At 38.5% G+C, this 18,343-nt stretch overlaps 1 protein-coding gene across 2 annotated transcripts; it reads left to right on the top strand.

Annotated features, from left to right (window-relative positions):
* Positions 1-1,188: 1,188 nt before the first annotated feature.
* On the top strand, positions 1,189-17,486 carry dcun1d4 (DCN1, defective in cullin neddylation 1, domain containing 4 (S. cerevisiae)). 2 transcript variants are annotated; one of them, XM_022664352.2, is made up of 11 exons: positions 1,189-1,270; positions 5,586-5,656; positions 7,740-7,779; positions 7,866-7,953; positions 8,256-8,344; positions 9,546-9,616; positions 10,163-10,254; positions 10,633-10,741; positions 11,343-11,447; positions 12,410-12,512; positions 12,643-17,486. In XM_022664352.2, exons 4-11 carry the CDS (start codon positions 7,883-7,885, stop codon positions 12,696-12,698), a joined length of 696 nt encoding a protein of 231 aa, XP_022520073.1. In that variant the 5' UTR covers positions 1,189-1,270; positions 5,586-5,656; positions 7,740-7,779; positions 7,866-7,882; the 3' UTR covers positions 12,699-17,486. The 2 variants fall into 2 exon arrangements, with proteins under 2 accessions (XP_022520073.1, XP_007257091.1); XM_007257029.3 differs by lacking the exon at positions 1,189-1,270 and adding an exon at positions 1,868-1,979.
* The last annotated feature ends 857 nt before the right edge of the window (positions 17,487-18,343 follow it).

The raw sequence follows: 18,343 nt of genomic DNA, 5'->3' as shown, positions 1-18,343 counted from the left end.
ATAAAGCTACCATGCCAACCAAAACTCTGAGGAACATCTACAGGTGCATCATTGAAAGCATCACTGATTTGGATCCAAGCCCCCCCCCCCCCCCCCCCCCCCCCACTTCAGGAGGGTCCACAAGATTATCAAGGATAACACTCATCCTCAACAAAACCTCTTCACAGTCCTCCCATTTGGCAGGCTATACAGGAGTGTGAAATCAAGGACGACCAGATTATGGAACAGGTTTAGGAACAGGCATCTGACCAGTAATGCAGTTCATGCTCTTTCATCTCTCCCATGAGATGATCACTAGAACATTACACACAGTGCTCTGCTCTTTTGCATAATACACTAGTCAATTCTATGCGTCACCTCTTTCATAGACCTACATTATTATTTATACTGCAAAATACTTATAAATATATAAATGCTCAAGTCTCTTTTAGCAGCTATTTAGTATTGCACAGTATTATCTTTTGCATTCATATTGACACTTTTTTATTGTCATTATTTAATCATACTGCAAATATATTGTGTACTTTGTCCCGTTTGTACATGTATATAATGCATATATTTTACTGTCATTGTTTGTCGGCCTACTTGTGGTCCAGGGGAAAGGGCAGAGTAAGAATTTCATTGTACAGTGAAACTACCTGTTTTTCTGTGCATATGAGAATAAACTTTTGAATCTTAAACGTTCAGGGCACTAGGGCTGTGTTTCGAAATTCGATACCAAAAAGCCCATTTGAAACCAGCAACCAATAAAAGCTAGACTCGAGCTGGATTTTGTTTTTAGCAGGGATGTAATTTTGCATGGCTGACCAATAAAAAAAATCCAGGATAAGAGTGTGAAGGTAGTCTGCAGTCATGTTTGGGTAATTAATGTCTTACTACAGGTTAAACAGTAAGGAAGGAGTTCTGAATGACAACATGCTGAACGAAACTGAAATAATCCACCAAGTGGTGCTGGGTATATTTATATACATAGGCAGTATTGTCAGCTAACTGCATGGTGGTACTGGGAGCAGAGCTGTAGCTCTAGACTCGAAGCTGAACATTGATAAAACATCTGATGGAAGCTACATCTTCATGCGTGGCAAGTCCAGCCCTGTGGAGTCCCCTCCCACTGTATGTGTGAGGAATATGGTCACAGTTTGAGGAATAAACAGCCAGCTTTCTTCATTATCTGTCTATCTAAAGCCAGGAGGTCTTGGGGAGGGGTTCAGTCGACGGAGAAGGTGCTTGTGTGAACAGCGAAATTCCAAGAACACAATACGAGACGATGGTAAACAAAGGAAATGAATATTTATGTGTGCGATGGACACCTCAGGAGCAGCCGTGATAAAGAGAGAGAGAGAGCGTTAGGACAGCGCTGCGGTGTTTTAAAGAGCGGCCTTTAGTCAGTGTTGGGTTTACTTTAAGCGCAGTTTAGATTTTAAGACGAATCCTGTAGGGAGTAACTCGCTGTGTGGTAACTTTCTACAAAAATATCTGTGAGGAAATGGACTCTCACGCCCTACAGTAAACAAAACTGGGCGCCTCGACCAATCAGCGCGTGAGATCAGCCGAATCAGCGATGATTGACGTGAGTTTAGACCACTGTCAGCAGAGGTGGGGGCGGCACCCGGGCGCACAGTATCCAATGAGCTGTCAGCGTGGGGCGGTTTTCTTCTTTGCACGAGGAAACGGTCGTAATTGATTCGCTCGTAGAAGACCTACAGCCAGTGGGCTGCTTTGAGGGGCGGGGCTTTAGTGGAGCTTCAGCGTATCACACCGCGTCCTGTGAGGGCTTCACCTCTTTGTGTGTGCCTTCAGAGATTGGCACCTGTCGTGGCCAATCGGTGTCGATTGTGGGCGTGGCCTGCAAATCCATCGTCCACCTAAATCATCGGTGGGCATGGGGAACAGTGACATATCCCGCCCACTGGCCGGTCTGCTGCAGCTTCACACAAATACAGTTGAGCGTTTCATAAAAATGCACTCAGATGCGACAAGTAAGTACAATAGTGTCTTAATAGCGCGCTTTTCTCCGGCTACGGTTCCGACACGGGGCGCCCGCTGCGAACTTGTTGCACGACGGAGCGTTTCGCCTTGTTTGTGGCGTTTGACGCATTTTAGCGGTGTTAAACTAGCCGAAACCCGAGCGATAACAGTCTGTACAAATCAGGGGAGAGACAGTATTAACATAGCTATGGATAATCTAAAGCTCACCGGGCTCTTTGTATTTCTCTGTCTCTGCTGCTGTGGTTGTGTTGGGGTCTGGCAGCGACGGCGGATAGCTCTCTCTCCTCTGATAGCTTCAGATAGCCATAACCCTGTATATTAGCTGAGCCTCGCGGTGCTCTTCCTTTATTATTATTATTCTCTCTCTCTAAAAGTGTTTACTCCCTGAGACACAGAGACCAAGAGCTGTAGATAGATAGACAGCTAGGTTATCTAGTGCAGGACTGTAGTTGGTTAGGTTATCTATCTGAGCCTGTTTAGCCAGACAATGCACTTGTAAGTCTAATTAGCCTTAATACCTCGGGGATCTGCGAGCTCCGCTTGGCCTCAGCTCGCTCTTTCGCTCGGTCTGGGCGAGCAGGCTGCAGGGGGATTGTGTAACCCCGCGGTATTAGCGTTAAATAGGTCAGTTTTCCGAGAAAACTGCGGAAAATTACAGGGGGTGAAAATTGTGACGCAGTTGTGTAAAAATTTCGCAGCGCCCGCGCGCGTCTTCTGCAAGAGCGCGAGCACGGTGCCCTAAAGCCCCTCGCGGAGTGACCGAGCCCCCCGACCCGGACTTTTTTCATTAGAAATCAGGACGTTTTTTGTGGCATTTGGATTGCATTCATCAGTTGGGGTGAGTGTCAGGAGAAGGGGTGCCGAATAAAATTATTTCACTCGGGAATTCTGGGAAGTGTAGTTCGCTCTGCCGGTTCACTGCGTTCGAGGAAGAGAGTTGGGATACGTCATGGGGACTACATCTCCCAGAAGCCCGTTCGCGCTGAGATACTTTGTAAACTCGTTGCAAGTTGTGTGCGCGCTGTTATGCTCGGTATGTGGTCACTTCGGTGGCATTCGGGCCGAGTGTTGGCCAGGTTTAGTCCGTGCAGTGCGTGCGGTGCTCCGGTACGGTGTGGGTGCGTGACAATGGGTACAAATATATATAAACACACGCGCGGAGCAGAGGTTTTATTATGTGTGTGTGTGTGTGTGTGTGTGTGTGTGTGTATGTGTGTTAGCTATCAGCCTTTTTCTTCAGACTGCGTCACAGGGTCGCAGACTAACTGTGTTTTTACACACACACATTTACAGAAACGCTGAGCACACACACAGCATAATTATGTAGTTGTTTAGTTGTTGTCATATGTGTCTATGGTATCTTGTCTCTCCCCAAATCTGAACCCCTGTACTGTGTAATACAAACACTGGGCCACAAGGATCCTATCCTCTCATATGCAGTACCACATTAGTCCCGATTTTAGTGTGTGTATGACTGTGTCTGTGAGTGTATGTGTGTTAGACGGGCCGCCATCATTGTCTTAGTGTTTCCCTGCCTCAAACTAAACCTGACATGGACACTGCTTCCCAAAGCAGGAGCACACATACACTTACCCACATCATTAAGTCAAATGTCAAGGCTGTCCAGTAGGAGATATAAAGGACCTTTCTGCCGGACAGTCTACACTCTTGTTTTTATTTTTTTAGGTTATATATTGAGAAACCTTGCTTTAAGTAGCACCTACAGTTCTAGAAAAAAAAAAACTTCAGTTTCTGAATCAGTTCTTCTGAATTTTGCAATTTATAGGTAAATGTTTGAGTAGAATGAACATTGTTGTTTTATTCTATAAACTACTGACAACATTTCTCTCAAAATGAGAATGAGAAATGGCTGAAATCACAAAAAAGATGCAGAGCTTTCAGACTTCAAATCATGCAAGAGAACAAGTTCATATTCAGAAAGGTTTAAGAGTTCAGAAATCAATATTTGGTGAAATAACCCTGGTTTTAATTACAGTTTTCATGCATCTTGGCATGTTCTCCTCCACCAGTCTTACACACTGCTTTTGGATAACTTTATGGCACTTTTGGTGCAAAAATTCAAGCAGTTCAGCTTGGGTTGATGGCTTGTGATCATCCATCTTCCTCTTGATTATATTCCAGAGGTTTTAAGTTAGGTAAAATCAAAGAAACTCAAACATTTTTGGTGGTCCCTTATTTTTTCCAGAGGTGTATATGTTTTTTTTCTGTACACAGAAAGTAACCAAGGTCCTGGCCTGCAGTGGTGCCTGAAAGTTTGTAAACTTTCTCTGTTTCTATATTTCTACATAAATATGACCTAAAACCTCATCAGATTTTCCTAAATTTCCTAAATTCCTAAAAGTAGATAAAAAGAATGATAATGTTGAACAACCTAGACAAGAATGAGGACAATTTTTCAATATTACATATTTGTGAGTGGAAAAAGTATGGGATGGGAATCAGGTGCGTGTTGCCACCCAGTTTTATTTGAAGAACAAGGATCTGTCAATGTCTTCTCTTCACAACATGTTTGTGGAAGTGTATCTTGGCACAGGCAAAGGAGATTTCTGAAAACAACTGTACATTTGTTAATGTATTAAAAGTTGCAATTAAATTAAATTCTGTGTAGTCCAGAACTAGAGCTTTAATCCCTGTCAGTGAACCTGTCGTTGCAAGTGCATTATGGTCATCTTAGTAAGGAAGTAAGAATATGTGTGTTCTAGAAAGATCGCTTTAGAAAGCCAAAGGATTCATCTTCATCACTATGTTTTTGCACAACTAGTCCAGATAACAATTGTTGAAATTAGCAATGGCCCAGTGTGAAGCACCAGGGCTCTAAAGGTTGTCCTTTCGACCCTCCTTTCAATTGCTTTTTCTGTTACTTCAGTCTCTGGATGCTATGGTTCTTCTCTCAGGTATGTGGGGTACTCTGCGATGAACTTCCACCCTTTCCAGGCGATGTTCTGTAACCCTGACCAGGAGGAAGCAGATAAGGGTGCAATGTTTTTGGCTTTTAAAACTAGTGCATTTTAAAAATGTGCTTCTTTTAAAGTAGGCCATCAAGTTCAAACTGCCCAATACTTAACTACCCCACACGAAGAAACACAGTTAACAGCTAACAACAGTATAGTGAGAGCATGAGCTGTGTCAGGCTAGATCTGTTACAGGATTGGATTGGATTCATTCTTTTTTCATTCTCCAATATCCCATCCAGCATTTTCTGCTGAGATCCGCTCCATACTGATGCCTATCAATACTAAAATGCCACCTCTAATTTAAACAACAATGGATTGCCCATGCAGTGCTGTATAACTGCATAGGCATAAATATATATCTGTGTACAAGCTCCTGACTCATGGATGATTCCCTTATACTATTGGCTGGAGTTGCTTTGACCCAGAGGGCAGTGCAGCCGCACTGGAGCAGATGGCTTGCTTCCACACTATGTACAGTATGATGTGTGAATGTTTGAAGGCATGCGCACGAGCACATACAAGCCGTGACCCTGTCTATATCAATTAATTAGATGTGTGCATGCAGGTGAGCAAAATCTGACTGACGTTTGCACTATGGCTAATTCTGCCTCTCTCTTGCAGATTTTCAGCTGAACTCCCACTTGTCCACACTGGCCAGCATCCACAAGATCTACCATACACTGCACAGGCTGGTAAATACCCATTCTCCTCAACTTCTGCACAAGCATTGTAGTGAGGTCATTGTAATAAGCTATGGGTTGCACGTTGTGTGAGGCTACACTTTGCTCTAGGTTGTCATGGCAAGAGCCTTCAGCATCACTTTGTCTGTGTAAGTTAGTTGATCTTTCAGACCAGCCAGTTAAAATCTGTTTCAGATTAAAAACACTGCTGTTCTGGGTGTGCATGGACTATGGGTCTTTTTATGTAATAAGGTTTAGCTCAAATCAAGCTTGACCAGACCAATCGTGCGCAATAAGTACACAGTAAAAGGTAAATACTGTAAATGGGTAGTATAATGATATGATACTTTATTGCTTTTGTGAGACATGACATTATATGCATATTCTAAACATATCATGCAGAGTGGCAGTATCTCATTAAAACTCAAAAACTGGGCTGGGTTTTCCAAAAGCATTTTGGCTACATTATTGAGCATCACCCTGAACAACCTTTTTTAAATCAGAAACAGTGATTTCAATAGTAGGACCCCGTTTACACCTTTGCATTTTATCTTGAGTGCCAGGATTATAACGCGATCAGACCAAAGTGTAAACACACCAAGACACATTTTTAACAAATATAACAAGTCATTCAGACCACATCAATAGATGGTATGAGATACATTTGAGCCACATGTATTAGAAGTGAACACATCTGTCTCTCCAAGACACATTCAACAACCTAGATTCCTCCCAGTGCAACTGAAACACCAGTAATAATTGCAGCACGTTTGCATACTCTGTCCCACAAAGCTAATCAAATTTTAGTCTTACTACCTGGAAATGCTTGTGACTACCAAGTGTATATGCATGTGGTTAAAATCTTATCATTATTTCATCCAGTTTATACTAGTCACTTGAAGAGTGGGGAAAAAAGTAAAGACAGCTTAATTAGTCCTGTTTAAAAATGTTAAAAATGGCATAAGTACATTGGGCCTTAGTTTAGAGATATACTTTCTGTTTGGCTGTGCGCTAACATAGGCAATTGACTGCGCCACAAACGTAACAGTTTATATACTTGACTATGTGCTATGCATGTTACAGGAGGCATCTGCTAGAGGTTTTCATTTGCCACCGGGGCAAAAACATATAGTACAAATAAGGTGTGCAAATAAGTGCATAACCAACACATTAAATGGACACAGAAAACGTGCCACGCATGTATAAATGTGTAGTTAGCAGTTATGTATTACTAAGTATGTATTACTAACTAAGTATACTCTTATTCAACAAACATTCTTAGACAAAGATTTTTGTCTCCTTAAAATCACTTTTATCCATGCTAATGATATTTAACAGTGTTTTTTATTTGTGTTTCCTTAAATAGCTATCCATACAACTATCCAGCAGTCTTGGGATTAGTTTAAAAATGCAGAATAAAACAGTTACATTAAGTTTATAGTTACCAAAAAAATTCCTTTTTCTTATGCCTTTTCCAGTTATTGTGAATAAGCAGTGTGGGCTAACATTTTAATGATATCAGATGATGTGAATGGTCTTTGGTATGTGTGTGCAGACTGTTCTGGAAAAGCATAGAGGGAGACAGTGATGAAAAATTTAGCCAACAGTGAGGGAGCCTGTGACTAGTCAGGATTGAGATATTCCTGTTGTTCAGCATTATTGCTGCATAATGTTTCAGGCTTTTAGGTTTTACTGAAAGCATGGTTGAAGGTACTGTTTTGTCATTAATGTTTGATTCACTGCTCATGATGTAGTTCAGTAACAGAAGAGATGCGATTTCAGCACTTTGTGTCGTTATTTGCTGCATGATTTTGGTAGGCTTATGGGCTATTGCGTTATTTTTGTTTCCAGCCCCTGAGACTCTGTTTGAAGTTAGAATGTAAGAAGCATCTGGAAAGGTTAGAGATTTGAGAAAAAGAGAGAGGCTGCCTCCTACTTTGCTCACACACACACTTTCCTTGCACGGCAGTATGCTAATACAGTTGACAGGCTCTGCTGTACTGTATTATGTGTGTGTGTGAGAGAGAGAGAGAGAGAGAGAGAGAGACAGCAAGAGGGATTATGAGTTTATGACTGTGTTTCTTTCCCCTCTTAGAATCTGACCGAGGACGTTGGGCCAGACACTCACGCCACAGGTAAGGACGTCATCACTTTTACCAAATCCCAACTTTTACAGCAGTCAAGATTACATTGAATTAATCTCTTCCTTTCTCTGCCTTAGCCTGCTGCTCCAGAGCCATGCCCCCCAGGAAAAAGAGGAGGCCCACAGCAGGAGATGACCTGTCCGCCAAGAAGAGCCGCCAGGACAAGTAAATGTCACAACTCGATCCTTTTCCAATCACCTTTCTCTTCACCTGTCCATTCATTTTTTAATTTGCTAATTCTTATTTTCATTAATTCAGCATTAAAAGAATGTTTTAATCCTTTAAAGGGTATCTGCAGAGGTCATTGATTCTGACCCTTTAGAGTTAAATGCAAATAATATTTGTATAATTGATGCTGCATAAGGGTGCGTGTATCTGTAAACAATGTATCTATCTGTAAAGGTGTGTTTTGGCCAGGGTATGTGTTTGTGTGCTGATATTTTATTAGAACTGTCTATGTATTTCAGTGTTTACAGAAAACAGGAGCCATCACACATTCAGGAGGCAGAGGCCTTCTCTAATAAGAGATGTCTGGAGTGGTTTTATGAGTATGCAGGTAAGTTCTGGTTATTAGAGATTATTAGAGAAGGAACAGCACTGATTTTACCTTTGTGTGTTCAGCCAGTTACCATGGAATCATTCAGATAACAGCTAACTTGTATTTAACTTGAAGACCACACAATGTCAAGCACTTGTCAATTCCTAAAACTTTTTGAAACGAAAATGAATTAAAACCATTGTTGGATTGCAGTTGTTGTGAATCTGGTCCTGAGACAATATGAATCAGTCATACTAAATTCACTCAAACTCTGGTGTTCTTTTTTGCCAACTGGTTGTGAGAAACTATTTTATTATTGAGGGGGCGTGTAAAAAAAATTTAACCTCCGATAACTTGACCCTGTTTAATACACACAGATAGGCGGGTTGACTCTATAACTTTAAGAAAGTGATATGCTGCTGCTGTCTGTTGGTATAGAAAATATTCTTTCAGTGAGCAAACATTTTACTTTTCAACGATGACATTTATTATTATTAGGAATGCACTAATGTGGGAATTTTGAGCCAATGCAGATGTACATATCACATGTACATTTCTGCTGATGCCTATATACACATTTATAACAAATTAATAACAGAGAGAATAGAGTGAATAAACACCCCAGAATAACCTTAGTTTAATACTTAGTTTAATACTTTGAAAAATGTGCTTAATCTGTGAATTTAAAAATAGTAACCCGGCCTTTGTTGGCCAGTTGTAGTAGCGGACAGCAATTGTTCTTTTTCTAACACACAATAAATGCGCAAGTATTTCAATCAGCAAGTATCGGTTTGAAAAAAAAAAGCAATTATCAGCCGATATTTAAGCATCTCTAATTATTACGTGGAAGCCTAGAGATGTACTTTAGCATTACTGTGTTTACTTTAAAATGCAACATTTGAGCACTGAAGTTTTTATCCACTTTCTGTAGCATGTACTTACAAACTTAAAATACAAGCTCTGCCTGATTGTTTGAACAACATTTTTTTTTTATTTAACACTGTCAATAAAATAAAGTAAAAAAACCTGTTTATTCCTAAAGTAAACCGACTCTAGTTTAGATAAGTAAATTAATAAAGTATATATTCAATATGTAATCTTGTTATGTAAAATAATAGAAACACAAAGTGATATTGATGTCTGTGTGTCTGTGTGTCTGTGTGTGTGTGTGTGTGTGTGTGTGTGTGTGTGTGTGTGTGTGTGTGTGTGTATTTTTTAGGGTGTGATGAGGTGGTAGGACCAGAAGGCATGGAGAAATTCTGTGAAGATATCGGAGTGGAGCCAGAGAATGTATGACACTAATAATGATGCTGAACAATACATGCAAAATAAAGGCATTTGTTCTTTGCAAATTTGAAATGGTTAACCCTGGAACTCATGTTTTAGCAGCTTTTATATATTATTAATTTATTTATGAGCTTTTAATTTATGAGTTCAACAATTGGTTCCACTGAAAGTTGGGAATCATAAGTTTTTGTATTAAATGCAGTTAGCATTTTTACTGTGTGATATGTATAAGGTACAAATATGTAGCATAAATTTACTATATGTGCCTAAAGTAAATGAGCATTTGGTGTGCGATTAAAGGAGAAATGGTGATTTGGAGACACCTTGTAAGATTGAGAAGGAATTATCTTGTTATAACACATTTGAATTATGAGAAAAAAATAATGAAAGCATGCACTAAAGATGAACGTGGACTTTAAGATTTCTTCCACTGTGTTCACTCTAGCACTCAATCATGAGTAGTATTACTAAACTCATGTAGTGTAAAGAGTTAAAGTTATATTTGCTCTCATTCAGTCAGTCTGTTTCTGTGTGTATGTGTGTACACAGGTCGTGATGCTGGTGTTAGCCTGGAAACTGAATGCCCAGAGTATGGGCTACTTCACTCTTCAGGAGTGGCTCAAGGGGATGGGCTCTTTGCAGTAAGACTTTTAACTTTTTTTAGCTTTAATTTTTAGCTTTAAACTTTTTTCACAAAAAATAGTGAAACCTTTGTTGAAATTATTCTTGAATAAGATAATTGTGTGTGTGGACTAGTTATGTTAAGTTGCTGGACCACCTAGCACCAGGCCCAATGCCATCTTGGACTCAAGTCCTACAAATGTCTCAGCCTCGTGAACTTCACTCAAATTCGAGATTCTTCTCTAAAAAATAAATAAATAAATAAATTAATTCTCACTATATACAAGCACTACATGCTAGGAATAAAAAAATACAAAAACTTGAACAGTCTCCAAGCTCAGTTTTTCTTTTGTTTGATTAAGTTTGTCACTCTCTCACTCCCCTTATCTTTCTTCCAGATGTGATTCAACTGAAAAACTCAGGAATTCTTTAGACTACCTGAGGTCTATCCTCAATGATGCCACCAGTTTCAAACTCATTTACCGATACGCCTTCGACTTTGCCCGGGTAAGTGACTGCTGATTTTTCTTGATGATCTTCATCTTTCTATCAGCTCTTTCTGCCTAGCACTGTCATAATACTGCAAGAAAAGTTCTTTGTCACTGTCTAAAAATGTTAATAGGCAGACCACAAGACAAGACTGTGCAAGAGTAGAGAGAATTGTCTGTTGTATCTGTAGTGACTCTCATACAAGTAATTTCTGTTTATCCACTCTGAAAAGCTAAAGAAACTGCTTTAAAGCAGCAGACTAGACTGATTTAAACAAGAACATAAAAAAGCTTAATGAATATCTTATGAGGCCTTGGAAAAGTGTACCTGTAAAAAAAAGGGATTATGAGGAGATGAACACTCATGATAAGTGTTTAGTTAACTTAATTTGAAGCTGTATGAAGTCTGTTCTTTGAATTGCCCGAAGTAATATCAATCTCCAGAAGGTTGTACTGATAAGCTAATTACCAAATTCAGCTGCTTTAAGGTGTACCTGTTGCAAAGAAGTGTTTAATTGTACACAACACACACACACACACACACACACACACACACACACACACACAGTTTTAAGCATATAATGTATGACTGCTAACATGTGACACCATTGTGTGTGCAGGAGAAGGATCAGAGGAGTTTAGATTTAAATACTGCCAAGTGCATGCTGGGACTTCTATTGGGGAAGACCTGGCCACTGTTTCCTGTGTTCAACCAGTTTCTAGAGGTACCACTTTTAACTCTTACCCAGATCACTTAAAGAACGGATACAAGGTAGCAACGTCATATCAGTGTGGGCAAATAATAACAAATTAAAACAATTATACATTGTGTATACATCCAGAATGGTAACTATATAAATGACAACTGCCACATTTAAGAGAGAAACAAGGCTTTTGTCTGATAGCTATATAAGTCTTGGATGTTTTTATTCCATCTATAATATTAATAAATTGTTTGTTTCACTGTAATGCCAATCAAGGCGGATTAAGACCCAATTCTCAGAAATATGTGTGCATTGGCTTCATTACATAAGTAAAATGATGATATAGGTATGAACCTGTTTTTGCTTTCACTGTGCTGATGTTCCAAATACTTTTTATATGTAATGAACATGATTGAGCATATATGAAAATTTAGTGATGTCTATACATACTCAACCAGCATGCAAGAGATTTTGTATATTTAAATATGTAAGTGTTTGTTTGTGCTAACATGGTTTCCCAGATTTGTGCTTGGGGGTTATAGGATCTAATTTATTCTATTAAACAAATTACTGTTTTAATAGCGATTTTCAAAATGGGGTAGTCGTAAAATTTAAATATAGAACCTGCCTAAAGCCTCTAAAGCCTGAAACAGTAGTTATGCTTGTATTTTGGTCAAGAAACTACAAAGAACACTTTTATGTGACAGTGATTTTTATATTATATATGGAGGTTATTTTGTATCTGGTTCAATATAAAAGCTGCTGGAATTCTTAGAAAAAGATTGCTGCATTAAGTTTGTTGTTATAGCTGTTTTTTTTTTTTTTACTATTTTGGCACTTCTTCAAATAAAAAAGAGTAAAACTGTCTATTTTTATTATTATTTTAAATAACTAATAATGTCCAGCCCTGCTACATTATACCTTGTTCATTAGCGGTTCCATGTGTGCTCAGAATCTCTGTTTCTCTCTCTCCTTTTTTTCAGCAATCCAAGTACAAAGTAGTAAATAAAGACCAGTGGTGCAATGTTCTAGAATTCAGTAGGACCATCAACTTAGATCTCAGCAACTACGATGAGGATGGGGCCTGTAAGTAAAAACGCACTTCAGTGTTACATTGCCATGCAAAAGTTTTGCCTTTATGATATTCCTGTACACTGAAATATTATATTAGGATTTACTATGTTCTACATTCCTTCTTTTTTCACTTTCCCCTCAGGGCCAGTGTTGCTGGATGAATTTGTGGAATGGTACAAAGACAGAGAGATGTCGTAGCGACAGTTTCCTTGCCTTTGACACCAACAACTAGAAACTAATCGGCAACAAAGCACCAAGGCGACAATGACAGAAATGGCATAGAAACAAAGGTCCACAAAGAAACAAAGCATAAACCTGAACCGGCTGGCGCAAACTGTAGGTGTCCTGCCAGTGATGAGTAGCGTGTGTGTGTGTGTGTTTGTGTGAATGAATGAATGGATGGATCAGTGAGTGAGTGGTTGAGTGAATGCATGAGTGAATTATGGAGAGACTGAGTGAGCGAGAGAGAGTCCTGTAATGCACCAGTTCACATGTTGCCCTTCTCACCATTTTTATGTGAGGGTCACCACTGGTGAATCGTAGGACAAACTGCACCTCAGTCCTAAATCCCCACCTGATGTCCTCCCTGACATGCAGTGCACCTTTGGGAAAGCACACAGCCAACCTCAGTGCCGCTCCCTCCCACCCTACTGTGACGTGTCATATTACTGTGAATGTTTTGATGGGCGTTTAAGAGCAGTTGTATTCTCCACATGGCAGGGTATCTCCAAACAGGCCCCTCCCCCTTTTTACTTTTTATTCTTAGTGATTTTACGTAATAATGCCATGGCATTGATTGCACTGGGCCTTATTTATCAAATACGAGAAGGGTTAAAACGTATGTGTGAGTCCTCAGCTTCTGATGTATTTTATGTGAAAATACAGCATCCAAACAAAAGATGTTCCCTTTTCACTTTACTTGCTTTTATAGAGAAATACACTATTAATCGACTCCTTCCCTTAAACAGCACGATAAAGTCCAGTTAGACTGGAGTTAGACTGAATTGGAGTGTTTACAATTCAATTGTAAGTTACAAGTTCCTAAAATTTGGAGTGTTTTATGTATTAAGTTTGCACATATTGCTTTAAATCCACCATTTCCACAGGGTAAATGAACAGTAACTTAAAATATTTAATATAAATTGATCCTTATATATTAATTATATAGGATCATAATGACTGTCATTGTTCTGCACATATTTGATAAATGAGGCCCAGGCTGTGTGGAAAACAGATGAGACATGTTTGTGTATTCAGTTGGTTTGGCCTTTTAAAAACATTCTTCCTTTTCTTAATTTCTGTATAACACGCTGTATGTTTACCTGTGTGTGTTATCGCTGGCCGCCATGCTTCCAACGTTGCTTATGGTGGTCTTCACACTGGAGAAAAGTTACCAGAGCACATTACAGTACTTTAGCTCCATTTCGTACAGTGTCTCACTTTGCTCAGGATACACTACATCCATGTGTGATCCTGATTCCGAATCTATTTCTGTACAAATTATTTCTTCTGTACCTCAATAGCACCTTTCAGTAGGCATGGAAATGCCTATTTATCACACTTTTTATTTTCTTTCTTCGTTTTTGATGGTTGATTCAATTGGATCTGTTAATGCTGTTAATCATACCTGAACTTGTACTTAACTGAGTGGCAACAGTTATTAGGTGTGAAGCAAAATGAACTTCGGTGTGGCAGATTTTATGAAGTGCCAGCTATAAGAAATAATGATTGTTATGAAGTAATAATTAAGTTGCCATTCTTTTTCTGTTTTTAGGCCTACTTTATGTTGTAGTTCCTGTGGTAACACTTTCATGAAGGGCTGCTTTCTAGTGGCTACACTGCACCTAGTCAAGTCTTTTATTTTAGTTGAATTAAAACCTACAGTATCTCACAAAAGTAAGTACACCCCTCACATTTTTGTAAATATTCTATATATTAAATATCTTCTCATGAGATTACACTGACGGTATGATACTTTGATACAAAGTAAAGTAGTCAGTGTACAGCTTGTATTACAGTGTGAATTTGCTGTGTTTTCAAAATAACTCAACACACAGCCGTTAATGTCTAAACCACGGGCAACAAAAGTGAGTACACCCCTGAGAGAAAATGGCCAAATTGTTCCAAATTAGCCCTTTTCCCTCCCTGGTGTCATGTGACTCGTTAGTGTTACAAGTTCTTGGGTGCAGATCAGTTAAATGTGGTGTTTTGTGCAAAATTCTCTCATACTGGCCACTGGATATTCAACATGGCACTGAGTTATTGAGTTATTTTGCAGACACAGTAAATGTGAGATATACGTATACCTTTTCATGGGAAAACACTGAAGATATAATAAAATACCTACATAAATGTGAGGGGTGTACTCATGTTTGTGAGGTTCTTTATGTACATGTTTATAAAAGCTTATTTTAATAATTTGTCTGTTATGATGAGGCTTTTATGGGGTGAAATTAACACAAGCATAACTCAACTAATACTGGTTTGAAAATGCTTTTCTGAACTCTATGTAGATTTATGTTATGAACAGCTTATGTAGGTACTGTGTAGCCTTTAGAATGCTACTTTTCAGCGCAAAATCATTTTAGAAAACTTAGCACTTTTTTCTTTACTGTGGCTAATAATTTGAGACATTGTGGTGGAGATGATATTGCTGACATTAGATAAGTGAGGCTAACAGTTAAATGCAGGAAAGTTTGCCAAAAGTTAGTAGTTAGATTCTGGCCACTCTCTAGCTACAGATTTTAAGTGTTACATTTCTTTTATCACTTAGTCTTCATGCTGCTTTCACTGCAGGGAGTTTTCTTTGAGGCTCAGTGTGTTATTGTCCCAGGTGTGTATGACTGTTTCCTTGAGTTTTGAATGGACTGTAGATTGCAGACGCTGCTGTGCCCTTAGATTGAGTTCATGCCCTCTGGTTGAAGTCTGTGTTGGCGGTGGGCACAGCCTCCGGTTGGCCAACTCTGATAGATCTCCCACAGAATCGTACAGCTGTGAGAGTATGAGGCCATTCCACTTTTTTTCCTGTTGTTCCAAACAAGTGTTCCTTTGGACAGTTGCTCTCGTATTGCAAAAGTAAACCGGCGATATGGAGACAGGCTCTTGAAGTGAAACAAACTTCCACAGCAAAGACCTTAAACCCATAGTGACTGTTGCAGAGCAACCACTTAACACTCTAGTTACATTTGTAAAAATGTTCAGTTTTGTCTCTGGCTGTGATGTGAAGCTAACTTGTCTTTGGAGTGAAAAAAGTGTGCATGCATGCTCCACTCCCATCAGAGCTGTCTGTGAATAAATTCCTTTTTTTTTGTAAATTTTGTGATTTTTTTTGTACAGGTATTTGTGGACTTGTGCTTATTTTTGTTTCCAGTCATGCAATCTTAATGCTTTATAAAACATCATGGTTGTGTGATGGTATTTAGAGCTTAAACACACTTGTAACCTCATTTGCTGAGATGTTCCTCTTTGCATTACTTTACTGTCCCACCATTTTCACCAAGTGCTGAACTCCAACTCCCAGAAGTCATTGCGGCATTCAAGGTTATTTGCAAATAATGTCACATTCTGCTCACAGCATCAAATGCCCAACGACTGTTTGCTTTCCATTATTTTTCATTTAAAATGGTTTCTTATAAGATGTATTGTCCCTCTTCTTGGTTGCTGCGTCATTCCAACTGTAATATTTTTATATTTATTTTTTTTAGACTTCATTTAGTTTAAAACTAAATTGCACAAAGTCTGTTGAGACCAAAGTCTCATTCTCTATGGTGGCCATGTCAGTCTGAAATGCATAAAGGCAATAAAGGAATACAAATTCAATGCAAATACATTAGTTAGAATAATTTAAGAACTAACTGGTAATTATGAGCCTTCCTTATATTATAGTACGGTGACATGATAACATTATAATTCTTACCCAAAACCAGAAATAAAGGTCTGTTTTTTTTTTGGGAATGCATTTACATCTACACAATAGATACTTGTTAAAATCAGACTGGGAGAAAATGTGATTCCCTTATTCATAAGTTTCATAACTTTGTTAATGCTAAGCTGACTTGAACACAATTTATGCCTGGAATAAATTTACCATTCAATGTTTTTCTTTTAATGTATTAAATTGTACGTATTAAAGTGTTGAACAAAATGTATAACCTCTGTACACCTCTAGAGGTATAACATATTTGAGTTTATGGTATTGGCTGTTGATGCTTACAACATATGAGTTAAAAAATTGTATTAACTTGGTTTATTTTCCCCCCAGATGCAGTCGATTAGCCAAGACATGTTTAGAATGACAAATACTAGGCTATTGTTGCTAAAAACAATGGACGTAGACTGTCACCTATTTCTTCTCTGTAAATACATGCCCCAAACATCCAGATCTTCATTTGTTTGAAAGAGACAACTCTTTTATGATAATATAATAATTTACAAAATGTATGATTTACTTTGTCTATAAAAAACACATTTTCATTTATCAACTGCATCTGGGATCACTGATTAACCATTTTTTTATATGATTAAAATTTTGTTTAGCCAAATATTTAATTTAATAGGGATTCAAGTCAGCGGAGGGTTAGGATATCAGGTGGCGACCCTAAATTTGTGATATGTTAAGGAGTTAAATGTTTATACTAGAGTTAGATACGATATATTACCAAATTTTACGTGAAATGGCAACAAACCCACTGTGATGTGCATGCTAATTAGAGACCATACAGTCTAACATTGCCATAGACACTTTTTTGTAGGTTCTTTCATATAGCTGTCTGTGCCTCTGAATGAAGAAGGGTCTGCTTTGAAAGTATGGAGATGTGAAAAGAAGAAGCAGATCTCTTAGTCATGACTGTTTTTGGTGGGAACGTTGGCTAATGCAGGGGGCTGAACAATCTCATCTGACTGTATATATGTATGGATGTGTGTATATGTGTTTGTTTTCACTGTAACCTATCTCTACGTTCAGTATATAAAGGGGTTTATTAACGAGTTGTTGTGCCTTTTTGGTCTATCATACATTTTAAATGAGAAAAGTCTTTCCTTCTTGTGTATCAACACATCTAGTATATAAGAATGCAACATTTGCCACTGTGATCAGGAGATCGCCGGTTCGAATCCTGTTCATGTAGCTTGCCATCAGCTACCGGAGCCCTGAGAGAGCACAATTGGCCTTGCTCTCTCTGGGTGGGTAGATGGCGCTTTTTCCTCTCATCACTCCAAAGGGTGATGTTGATCAGCACAAGGCGTCTGTGAGCTGATGTATCAGTGCGCTGTGATGCTGCTTAACAAAGCAAAAAGAGTTCAAAAAGAGGCGGTGGCTGATTTCACGTATCGGAGGAGGCATGTGTTAGTCTTCACCTTCCTTGTGTTGGTGGGGCATCAGTTGTGATAGGGGGAGTCCTAATGAGTGGGTTGGGTAATTGGCTGTGTAAATTGGGGAGAGAATGGGGAAAAAAAGAATGCAACATTCTTTCTAGGGCATCATAGTATATAATTTAAGCATCTTTATCACATGCACATTGCATGTCTTGTGCAATGTCATAACCCATTAAAACAAACATTTTTGATATGTGCTGCATATCTACCAGTTAAACAAAATAATACATTTAACTATGATTTTGATTCGCAGTGTATATTATTAATATCATATTATGCTTGATCACTGCCTTCTAGTGAAATCTTGTAAAAAGTAAAAATCTTGAAACAAATTTTATTACTAAAAAAAAATTGTCAGTAATTACCAATTCTTTTTAAACAAAATTCATGACAAAAATACTGAACAATTTTACATTCTTTTAAACATTTCTTTAATTATAACATTCATTTCTTCTTATTTGTTTACTTTA

The sequence above is a fragment of the Astyanax mexicanus genome, chromosome 1, assembly GCF_023375975.1.
Source record: "Astyanax mexicanus isolate ESR-SI-001 chromosome 1, AstMex3_surface, whole genome shotgun sequence".
NCBI classification, from domain to species: domain Eukaryota; kingdom Metazoa; phylum Chordata; class Actinopteri; order Characiformes; family Acestrorhamphidae; genus Astyanax; species Astyanax mexicanus.
Note: the sequence above shows the minus strand (reverse complement) of the source record. Positions and strands in the feature narration are given on the sequence as shown.